The 12,673-nt window shown below is 33.7% G+C and overlaps 1 protein-coding gene across 1 annotated transcript; it reads right to left on the bottom strand.

Annotated features, from left to right (window-relative positions):
- Positions 1–4,642: 4,642 nt before the first annotated feature.
- Positions 4,643–11,985, bottom strand: LOC106717483 (eukaryotic translation initiation factor 3 subunit B). Its single transcript, XM_045679602.1, has 10 exons — positions 11,810–11,985; positions 11,285–11,600; positions 10,681–10,867; positions 8,345–8,571; positions 7,832–8,008; positions 7,116–7,695; positions 6,593–6,711; positions 6,168–6,321; positions 5,624–5,732; positions 4,643–4,955 (listed from the first exon to the last, which is right to left on the bottom strand). The coding sequence occupies exons 1-10, from the start codon at positions 11,934–11,936 to the stop codon at positions 4,861–4,863; spliced, it is 2,091 nt and encodes a 696-aa protein (XP_045535558.1). The 5' UTR covers positions 11,937–11,985; the 3' UTR covers positions 4,643–4,860.
- Positions 11,986–12,673: the final 688 nt, after the last annotated feature.

Raw genomic sequence — 12,673 nt, forward strand, 5'->3', positions numbered from 1 at the left:
GTTACGATATCAACCGCGTAACATAAAAATAGATTTGCTACTATGATCGAGACCAATACGATTTTATTTTAATAGAAAAACTATGGATATATATAATTTAATTTATAATGTTTTCCTGGGTATATTAGAACATATAAAACTTTAAACTTTCGTAGTATTACGTAGTATTATTTCGTAGTAGAAACGGGATTCTTACCACACAAGTATAATTGTGCCGAAATATCGGGTATAAATAATTACGTTATATTAAACAAATATTACGTTATATTAGAATAGTCTTCTAAATGAACATTTTGTTTCTAAATTTTTATTATAATTTATTGATTTATGAAGCAACAATAAATTTTATATAACACACATTCAGTATTTGAACATCGTATTTGAAAAGCATTTATTACAGTTAATTTAGGTTCGAACTTTAGCGATAGAAGAACAATTTTACTTTATCGATGATCCAGACTTCAAAACTGTTATTACAACATAGACTAAGATATCTAATAAATAAGTTTTATGTAGTACATAAAACAAAACCTTCAATAAAGGCTGCGTATATAGCTTAGAAAAATGTCAACATTTTTTTTTATATTATTAAGATATTGGAAAGACTATAAATTTAACAAACACTAAAATTAATTAATAGAAATACGAATTCAAAATTAAACCTAACATACTAGCTGTCGCCCGCGACTCCGTCCGTGCGGAATTAAAAAAAAACTTAATAAGTAGCCTATGTATTCTTCCGAACTATGCTCTACATCTGTGCCAAATTTCATCAAAGTCCATTGAGCTGTTACGGAGATACCTTCAAACAAACATTCATCCATCTAAACTTTCGCATTTATAACATCAGTAAGACAAAATAAATATTACACAAAAGTACAAGCATCTCGTACATTTATTTAGGTTACAAATATTTGTCCCTGTATTAAGGACAGTAAATAATTGTGCCTTTAACGTATATAATCCTCACAGTAGCGGCTAATAGAGTCCTTGTTTGCTGTAGAATTGAGTTACGAAGAAACAAGTAACTAAATGAGTGATTACTTTGTCGCGAACTTGCGAGTACTTTGCTAATTTCACTGATTGACAACTTGGAAAGTTGTTATTGTATATTGAAATGTAAAAAGACACAAAGATGTATTATGAATTAGCAACTATGCCCGTGACTTTATCCGCGCAGTATTAAAAAAAACTTAATTATTAGCCTATGTGTTCTTCCAGACTATGATCTACATCTTTGCCAAATTTCATCGAGATCCGTTGAGCCGTTCTGGAAACATCTTCTAACAAACATCCATCCATCCATACGTACATCCATACATTTTTAATATTAGTAAGAAACGAACGATTCCTAGAAATGTTTATCTACATATAAAATAAAGTAAGGTCGTTTGTTTTCTTATATTAAAACAGACAATGAATACTTTTGACACCTAAGTTAGGTCAAATTTACGTATCAATTACGTGATAAACATTATTATAACTAGTTTTTTTTTTTCTAAACAAAAAGTGGTTTATGCCAGTTGAAATTATAGACCAAACCTCGACCTAACCGCAAGTCCAACGCGTAACAATTATAACTTCAAGTACATGTATTTTGCTGTCGAAATAAAGGTGTATATAAACTTCAAACTATTCGAGTTATCTAAGCTACTTATCTCAATAATTTAAAGACACTACGGGATAAAATACGAATCTAATCACATCACACAATTTATAATCAATTGAACCATAGGTGTTAATGAAATATGAGGTCTATAACATACGCGTAATTAAATTACCTTTCAGAATAACCCGAGTAATGAAGTAACTTATATATCTTCCATAAAAGTCTTAGCTTTTAGCATAAAAAGTACGAAACATCTTAAGGATTGAATAGCTCTTCGAGAATTTGTAAGTTGAGATATGTCGCCATGTTACGTGCCAGAGTTAGACAGCGGGTAATGAAAATAAATTTACTCTGTGACCTGACGCTTACTTGTCAAGGGTACTACGGGTCAATCTAAGGGTGAGTTTCCACTGTTGATAGACTTTTATAAAAACCTTTTTCCATCCATCACAATTTATTTGAAAAAATAGTAACAATTTAACCGTTAAAAATTGCACTTTCTCGCTTTGTTAACCTAACCTCTTGTTTTATTTCTATTAATGACGTATGAAACATGCAACATGAAACATGAAATTTGGCACAGATGTAGAAGATAGTGTGGAAGAACACATAGGCTACTTATTATGTTCTTTTTAAATTCCGCGCGGACTGAGTCGCGGGCGACAGCTAGTATAAATATAATCGCAGTTTTGTACGACTGGAGATGAACATAAAATGTGAATTTGGCGAGGATCAAACCTCAACCTCTTTGTAGACCGTTGTCGTAGTAATTTACCGATGAATCTTACATTTATCTTAAGATTTTACGTTATATTACGTTAGTTATAAAAATAATAAACTTATTATTTCATGACTCAGTAGCTCAGTTAATACATGTACACATTGCGACGCAGTTCCTGCGTTCAAGTCTCCAAAAATTATTTGAAATAAAATAAATATTGACTTCTGATCTCTTCTCTATTGATTGACTTCGCAGTTTAAATTTGATTAATTAAACGGACTGAATAATAAAACGCAATTACTCTTTAAGACCAAATGCATTAAATATTTTCTTTTGTTTTAAAAATATCAAATAAACGTTTTTATTTAATTATGCCTTACGCAATATAATCCAGAAATTTTATTGTATACGAAATAACAAACAGACCGTAACAAATTTACTAAATTAAAATGATGTAATTGAAATTAATTTGTACTGTTAAGTAATCAACTTTCATGAGTAAATCCTACCGTAGCCTTATTTCTATATTTATCAAAGATCATACATAGAAGTTAATTAAATTATAGTTAATTGTTTGAATCAAAATTAAACTTACCGGTATTAACGCTTTATTTCGATTTCTCCGAAATCAAACCGGTACACTTAAAAACAAATAAGAAATTAAAATCTACACGTTTTTTAAAAAATGGAACACAATAATTCGAAATATTAACTAAAACACAAATTCCACAACTTTTTAATACTTTTAATGTTGTAAAAAAATAATCGTAATAAATCAAAGATTAGTTCGGATTTGTGAACGGACGCGTTTTGAAATTCCCGGACGTGTGCTCTGAACAGTTTTTCAGACGGACTGAAGAGCGTTGCGTTTGTATAATGCTGACGCTACGGTCATGCGCGTTCATACAAACTGAAATTATGATTTTTAATACTAAATTAAAACAACAAACTTTTTGGTATCAAACCCATCACTGTAAATACCTTACACATTTCAACTCATCTTCGATTGACAATTATACTTCAATTAATTTTGTAATTGTGAAAAATTCCTGATTTTTATTAACTCGTTTATTTATTATTATATTTATATTTATTTAACTCGTTGATTAGGCGACTTATAACATATAACAATTTACTACGAACTAGTCATCTTTATGACAAACATTTTTTAACAGTCTGAGAATCAAACTCACTACGTATACGAGATCAATAATCAAAATAATCACTGAGCTATCGTGAATCCGCTACATATTAAACAGGAAAGCAATTTCTAGACGTTCTTACAACATTATCATCGATTGTGTTTATCAAAATGCTAAAATACCTCGCTGAAATCTTAGTATCTTTTCATTTGTATAAAGACGCGGAAACTGCCCCGTGTTGCGTAACAAGAAACATCTCAATACTTTTTTAAAAACAAAGCTGTAATATTCAGAAGAAATCATATATTACTTGAAGCTAAAACTTTTTTGTTTTTAAGGTAATTGCGGAACGGAACAACGTGAAATTTTAGTTATTGTGAAGAAAAGTTCATATCCTTATCGCAAAAGCCCCAAAACCTACGAGTATTTTACAGAATTTTGAAATTATACAAAATGTCGGTATGAAATCGCAAACTAAATAAAGTGTCCAAAATACGATTGTGTGTTATTATTTTGAGCTTTTACGGACTACAAAAGATTAATTTCTTTTGCGGTCTATTAAAACAATAAGTACCTATCAATTGTTATTATTATGACTTAAACGTGTTTCCAAATATACCTAATCTTGGATCAGTGCCAACTATAAGTGAGATGAATGGCGTCGTCTTGGCATACGTGCGGAAAAAAGTTAACGTTATACGATTAACTTGTGGAGGCCAAGGTCACTGTTCAAAATTAATTTTATTTTGATTTTGTAATTATTTTGATCACAAATTAGTAAGTTTTTATCTTGTTTAAATTAATAGTTCCCAACCTAGCTCTATCGTAGTTCCTCTGGTGTTAATAACCTTGAATATGAATTTCTTCAAAGGTAGATTTGACCTCTGTTTACAATATTTGTCATAATTGGAAACAGACTGTCAACGACGAACGGTTCTGTTAATGCGTAATTTTATAAATCACATTAATCCTTTACAAAACCGTTAATATCATGCGATTAGAAAATAACGAGTCAAAAAATATGCTCGTTTTGTAATATTTTAAATAACCTTGAAAGCACGCCCAAGTTCATCCAAATCGATGTCCCAACATTATAGAAATTCTGCTTCTGATGATTTTACTTTCCAGATAAATTAGGTATTAAAAGTCAATTTTCCATTTGAAACATATCAATTTAATATAAACATTACCACCTATTGTTAAATTTAAAAACCCAAATCTTACATTGAACATATTAGGAATTATACAAAATGTTTGTGACTGAATATAAAAATACGGGGTGTAGGTATAAAAAAACTGTTAATATAATGTTGTCTCTTTATTAATAACGCTCTGTACGGGAGGTCAGAGTGGGGGGCCCTGACCTCAGTGGGGGGCTCGTATCTTGACTACTCGATGACTGTTTGTTCCTCTTTCACAAAGAATTCTACAACTTCCTCCACCGTATTCGCCTGGTCTGTGTCCAGACCATCAGTATCTACATCTGGAAAAACAAAATAAAAATAATTAAAAACAAATACATCGACAAATATGTTACAGGGCTTTAATTTCTACATTTTTTATATAAAAGAATGGAGCAAACAAGCAACGGGAACACCAAGGTGATCATCTGAAATGAACATCTGAAATACCAGAGGAACTGCAGATGCATCGCCTGATATGCTTGCTTCTTGATATATACGACGTAGAAATGTCGTCTTAACGAATGAAAATGTGATTACGATGAACATAAGTACAATTGCTGTGTGAGAAAGACATACAAAACTTAAGCCTTAATAAAAAAATTAAAAACAAATTCATTCATTCATTCATCAGCTCACTATGTGTCCCCACTGAGGGACTCGGAGCCTACCCCAAGTAAGGGGTGACTAGGCCATAGTCAATGCAGGTCCAGTGCAGGTTGACTTCACACATATCATTGAATTTCTTCTCAGATATTGTGCAGGTTACGTCACAATGTTTTTCTTCACCGTAAGAACGTCGGATAAGTACATAAGTAAATCGAAAATCACATTGGTACATGGCAGGATTCGAACCCAAGACCTGCAGATTGCTGTTGTTAAGTCAAGTGTTTAACACCTGGGCCACCGACACTCTTAAAAACTTTGAAACAAATTCACAAAACAAAAAATAATTAAAAAAAATACTAACAGTCGCGTAGCTCGAGCCTGCGCGGGCGCTGGTCTGCCCACTCCTGGGTCTTCGCCTCGCGGTACTCCACATACTTCTTCATCTGCTCAGTTCGCTTCGCCACCAATTCCTGAAACAACAAAAATATATATTAACCCTTACAGGAATATAACATTTCCAAGACTAAATATACCAATACAACACAATATTTTAGCTACAATAGCTTAGAACAGTTTTTTTTATTCGTTCAGAAACACATTTGCTGCTTTGGACATACTTTGTATTATGACATTCGGTAAAAAAAAATTGAACAATCGATAAAGATTTTTATAGAAGGGAAAAATATTTCCCTTGATCGTGAAATTGTTAAAATCAACAACAAAATGCTATTTATTCGGCAATACTAAAAAATTAATAAGTATATTTATTTATACACAAAAATATTACAGAATAGATTCAATTCAGTGGTACGTTAAAGATTTTTTTTCCATAACCAATAGAAAATTTCATAATAAATTTTTTAAATTAATGAAAAATTAATAAGGCGTAGTTAAAATGTTCTTACCTTGCTAGCCTTGTTGCTACGCATACGATCTTTTGATTCAAACTGTGAATAATACTTCTTGAGGTTCTTCTTTATTTCCTTCTGCTGTTTCTCAGAGAGCAGAGTCGGTGGCCGAGGTCTCCAGTGGAACTGGGCAAAACCTTCCTTCATTACTCTAAAATAAAATTAAATAAATATAATTAAACATAGAATTAATTAAGTATGAGTTATACTTAAAAATTTATTGCTAAAGGCTAGTTATGAGTAAAAACTTTTAGTAATTAACTTGCAGCGCACATTTTAAAGACAAGAATCGAGAAAACAAAAGAACTTTCTACATGAACAATACATAATTGGGTAAAATTGTGTAAGAAAAATGTAGGCAAAAAAAAAAAAAACTAAATTAAAATTAATTAAGCGACCACATTAAATAAACTATTACCTACCTCTTTATAACTTTGCCTTGGAAGGATCGGATATAATATCCACAATCCATCTTACATTTGAGAGAGGACACTCCCGTTACAACATACCGCCCTGTTGGGTCCCATTCGATACCCGACATCTGTAATAACACATAACAATATTACATAAATATATATTTAACTAGCTGTCGCCCGCGACTCCGTCCGCGCGCAGTTAAAAAAAAATGGGGGGAGGTATGAAAAATAGATGTTGGCCGATTCTCAGACCTACTGAATATGCTCACAAAATTTCATGAGAATCGGTCAAGCCGTTTCGGAGGAGTACGGGAACGAAAACTGTGACACGAGAATTTTATATATTAGATTAAAATAAGTATATTCAAGTAGATATCCTCAATCTAAAAGATCAAGAAGGTCTTATGATTTTGGAGACTTTTCAGAGTTTAAAAAGTAAATTATTATTTTTAAAATAGGTGTTTAGGTATCATTGGGTACTTCTAAAACTAAACTTCACTTAACACTTTTTTAAAGTCAATTTTTTTACCTGATAATGGTCAGACACATTCATAATAGTAAAGTCATTTGTGTCTAAGAACTCCAAAGCACCACCAGTAAGTCCAAAGTTGGCTAACACAATAAACTGTCCCAACGGTGACCAGAAAAGATGATTAAACGGTTTATTCTCAAACTTCTTCAATAAAGTCGGTGCTTGTCCCGTATTAACTTGGTAGAAACTTATACATATATTTGCAGGATCACCGTGAATAATCGCAAACTTAGAACCGACAGGTTCCCATGCAAAAGCTTGTATCGGTTCTTTAATTTCCACCGAATCAACGGGTATTTCCTTCTCTCTCATATGGAATATTTCAAAGTTATAATACATTCCGGAGTATTTAATATCATTTTTATCTTTCTTCACTTTAGAATAACGGTCTACTTTCACACACAAGTAGTCTCCGCTCTTCTGCCAGTGAATCTTGCAGTCGGCAACGGAGAACAAGTTCTTTGATCGGATTTCGTTACGATTGGGCAATTCTAATAATGTCACTCTCGCTGGTACATCCTTGTCTTCTGCTACCCAGTATGCTAAAACATTATCTGTTGGAGACCAGCTGAAATCCCTGTAAAATAAAAATGAACATAAGCAAGGCCACCTTTTAAAATCCTGTTTGAAGAAGACAATTAGATTAACTCTTGCAACCATTTAGTAGCTACCTTCCAAGTGAAAAAGTGTTAAATGTATATAATTTCTCTTACCTAATACCAGGAATCTTAATAGACTTTTTATCCAGAAGACCGAAGCCAGGAGTTTCATATACAGACAGCACATCAGCACCGAGACGAGCAAAGAACTTGTCGTCTTTACTCCAGCGGAAGATCGGCCACGTCACATACTCGTCCGGCGGAGGGAAACTACGTTTTTCTTGTCCAGTTCTATTTAAAAAAAAATTACTAAATATTAGGAAAAAAACATGACTGTCTACAAAACTTTTTACTACTTTCTGTACGGTTTCCACCTCAGCAGAATTAATGCTATTTTTTTCTACTGCAGATTCATTATAATATTTTTGTTTCTATCCATGTTTTTAAATATTGTGGCAGCTTAAAGTAATCTGCACCCTGTAACTTCCCGTGCATTTCTCTACCCCTAAAATTGTGTTCTGTGCAGCAAATTATAAAATGATCTGTGCTGTCAAGATATGTGACAAACTCTATACCTAATATTTTTGTATTCATTACAGTTCTGAAAGAGATAAATAACACAATCACCTGATATCCCAAATAATGAGTTTCTTGTCATCTCCTCTATCACTGCTCGGTGAGAAGGTGACAATATAGTTCTCACACGGTGAGAAAGATATAAACCTCGCTTCTGGGTGGAAGAACTTCTGGAACTGAGAGAACTTGGGCCCAGCCCATAGAGCCACACCTCTCCAGTGGAAGGTTGCTAAGTATGTGCCAAGAGGAGACCAAACAGCATAAGTTTCAGTCCAGTTCTGAAATAGCAAATCGGATTTGTTATTAACTTGTAACATATGTTACAAAAATTCAATAAGCTGACATTTCTGAACGGATTGATTACTCTGTGGCGCGAGCTGTCAGTTGATTTTACGACTTGTGACTATTACTTATTTGCTACGGAGCGCTTGCACCTCAGTGTGATCGCTCTGAATGGACATTGACACTGACGTACGGGGTAATTGGAAGTCGTTTCTTGTTCTCAAAATTTTACAATGGCATTTATTATATTCAATAATATCATCTTACATGCTAAAATATAAAATGTATAAAGAAAAAATATTTTTTCAAATATTTTATTATTAGGTCCTTACATATGAAATTGGCGTTTTCTATGGGAGGAACAAAAAGTCGAATATTTTTTAATATAATATATTTAATTAATCAAAGTATGAACCATTATTTTCTATGCACTTTTGCCATCTCATAGGTAGTTCATTGATCCCTTTACTAAAAAAACCAGTCGGACGGGAATCAATAAAATCTTTGAAGGCGATTTGGACTGCCCCATTGGAGTTGAATTTTTTCCCTTGCAAGAAGTTATCCAAATTTCGAAAAAAATGGTAATCTGTTAGAGCAAGGTCCGGGGAGTACGGAGGATGTCTTAGACTTTCCAATTGAAGCTCTTCTAATTTAGTAGCCGTCTGTTGCGCAGTGTGTGGTCTAGCGTTGTCGTGAAGCAGCAGTGGCGTGGAGCGATTGACCAGCCTAGGTTGTTTAGCCGCTAGCTTTTCCATCATGGTTTGCAATTGCTGACAATAGACATCAGCCGTAATAGTCTGGCCAGATTTGAGAAAACTGTAATGAACAATACCGGCACTAGTCCACCAAACGCTTACAAGTAACTTTTTTGGGGTTAATTTTCGCTTGGGGCAGGATTTGGCTGGCTGGCCAGGATCCAACCATTGCGCTGAGCGCTTTCGATTATCGTAAAGAACCCATTTTTCATCACAGGTAATGATTCGGTTTAAAATACCTTCATTATTGTGCCGGTTTAGTAATGTAACGCAACAGTCGACGCGCGTTTGCCGGTTTGCTTCAGTCAATTCGTGAGGTACCCACCTTTCAAGCTTTTTAATCTTCCCAATTTGCTTCAAGTGAATTAAAACAGTTTTATCACTAACATCGCAGCCTGCAGCTAACTCGGACGTGGTTTGCGATGGATCCGCTTCCACAATAGCCTTCAACTCTTCATTATCAACTTGAGTCTCAGGCCGTCCACGGGGCTTGTTCTGCAGATCGAAATTTCCAGAACGAAAACGTTGGAACCAAAAACGAACTGTGTTTTCTTTTGCAACACGACCGCCATACACATCATTCATCCTTCGAGTCGTTTCCGCAGCACTAGTGCCACGGCGGAACTCGTACTCGTAAATAATGCGATATTTTAAGTTTTCCATTTTGTAAAATGAGTGACGCAAACAGAAAAAAACAGAAGAAAAAAAACAAATGAATGACGGTCATCGAACCACAAATACATGAGTCTATAGCTGTACAAATTTGAATTTGGAATTCCTTACCAAAGAGGAGAAATTCGTGATTAAAGTGGCCAGTACGAAAAACGCCAATTTCATATGTAAGGACCTAATATAATGTTCATGTAACATTTTTTAATACAATGAAATTACTAAAGTATTTAAAGCCAAACATAATAATAATCAACTTTGGTATGATAAATTAGAAAGCATGGAACCACACATAACCCAACATTACATTATGAACAATAGCATCTCATGTAAAGTATGAAATCAAGTATACGGTATGAACATATATATATACGCCCATCGTATCCGCCATACATCGTATATGCTCTTCATACACAAATGGTCATTCTTCGAGAGTGTATATATATATATATACGGCCGTCGGAGCGAAAGGTTAAGAACCTAATCAAGTAAAAAGATATTTTCAATAAATTATTGTGCAAGAATATAATTTTATCTTCAATAATGATAGGACAATAATATGCACAATAACACAAAACAGACAAAAGAATTTTATCTGTAGTGATTTAAATAAATATAGCCTAATTCCATGTGAAACAACTGATGGCTTTTCTATATTTTTATTCTAATCTTTATACTTACAGGTCTCTCTTGTAACAACACAGGTTCAGGCAAAGCATTTTGCCATACTTGCAAGGCAACTCCGGTACCAATGCCCACCAGGAACTGGTCATAAGCATCTGGGTCCATCAGGTACCATTGCAGGTCTGATTGTACCTTGAACGGCTGAGGTGCTGGTGGTTCCCATTCTTTAGGGATTTCAGAATATCTGGAACAAACATTTTTATATCACCACCAACATAGATTGATTAATTTATTAGAAATATGGATTAAAGTTATAAACAAGTTTAATTATTGTTGTCATGCAAAATATCTTCTATTTTTAGGACTTGCATGAAGAAGAAACAGAAAAGTCTTTTGAAAAGCACAAGCTTTCAATAGCAAATGCCAAGTTAACGGAGTGTGTGATGCAATTGTGGTATGAATTTAAAGTAGTATGTAAATTCAACATGTTTTCTAAGGAACATTAGATACATTTAAATTTTAACAAACAACACAAAGTTCTGAACTGACAATACTTGAACCGCCCATAGAAGTTTTACTTGTAAGTTTATATCACGAAACTTTAAAATATATATCAGAATTTAAAAAAAAATACTTCAATTTATAAGAGCATAGTACTTACTTCTTAAAATCAGTAAATAGATTCACTAAAAATGTATGCTGCTTGTCCAGTTTACAGTTATTAGTGGCTTTGACTGCCTCTGCGGCGTTCTGTGGATTATCATACTCTAGGAAAATGTAACCAGTTGTCATGCCATTCTCGCTAGTCGGATAATAATCACTGACGATCTTTCCGAACTTGCCAAAGATCTTATTTATAACGCTTTGTAGCTTCTCCAAGCGTTCCGGCCCGACCTGCGGGCACCCATCCACGACGACTACATTTTCATACCCATCAGATTCCTTGGGCTTCTTCTCTAGAAGGTCCGCAAGCAATTCTGCAACGTCAAAGTTAGGTTATGCCTTGAGATGTCATCAACAAGCTCATGAAGAAAGTAATTCATCTCCGAAACATGTGTGTTAACAACTTAAAACTATGAATAGAACACTACATTACACAAAACTTAAAACGAAGAAACTTTTTATCACACAAATTACATAGTAACGCATATGGCCGGAACAACCTCTAAAACTTTTTAACTCTCACCTTCATCGGGTATGTCGTCAACAAATCCTTCCGGATCATCAAAGTCAGGCTCTTCGTCAAAATTCTGTTCTTCATTATCACTTTGAGGGGTTTGATTCACTTTTTCATCGCCCTTTTTCTTTGCCATTTTGACGTTATTACGTGTGGTACCGGAAGACACGCCATTAGTTAATGAACTAAAACCATAGAGAAAAGATCCGAACGTAAGCGTAATGACTTTCTAAGTTTCGTTCATAAATAAATAGTTGCATCAAGTTCAGTAATTGGAATATAAATTTTATAAATACTGACCTTACCTTCTTTTCTTCTGTTTTATTCATATAAATTAAATAGAACTTCCTAAAAAAAAAATAACTATCGGCAAAGTATTTTAGTAAAAATATTTCAGATAAAGAGCCAAACCGTAAACCATAAAGCAAAGCTATACAGACGCGTGGCTTTATTAGACAAATAGGACAATGAAATTTAAAAAGATATTTCCTTTGCCCATTTATCCTCTTCCCTTTCGAATCAATCACCCCTTTCCATCCTTTCCATAATACAAAAAAAGAGAAAGGATGACGACTACGATTTTTTTTTGCTTTTTTGTTTTCTAGGCATAGGGTTCCCCAGGCAACTAAACGTAGCGTAAGTAAAATACAATATGTAGTGTGAAAAATGTTTCGGCAATGGAAACTCGTATGCAGCTCATGTATGCTACACAAATAATGTAATGTAGCGCACGTATAGTTCACAATGGGCACGCATGTTGTATGCCTTTTATACGGCAGAAGGTCACAAAACAAACCGGCCGGATGTATTCAAACTGTTGTAAATTCATATAATGTATGTAAAAGTAATGCGTTTAAGTTAGTATCTTACATT

This window comes from Papilio machaon, chromosome 10 (genome assembly GCF_912999745.1).
Source record: "Papilio machaon chromosome 10, ilPapMach1.1, whole genome shotgun sequence".
Taxonomy (NCBI): Eukaryota; Metazoa; Arthropoda; class Insecta; order Lepidoptera; family Papilionidae; genus Papilio; species Papilio machaon.

What these genes read in the sequence shown, in the direction of transcription:
- LOC106717483 (XM_045679602.1), bottom strand. Translation starts at nt 11,936, where the DNA reads ATGGCAAAGAAAAAGGGCGATGAAAAAGTGAATCAAACCCCTCAAAGT. An exon ending in TGACGACATACCCGATGAAG is followed by an intron (nt 11,601 to 11,809) that starts GTGAGAGTTAAA and finishes TTGACGTTGCAG; the next exon opens with AATTGCTTGCGGACCTTCTA. An exon ending in CAAGGCAAAGTTATAAAGAG is followed by an intron (nt 6,322 to 6,592) that starts GTAGGTAATAGT and finishes ATTTTATTTTAG; the next exon opens with AGTAATGAAGGAAGGTTTTG.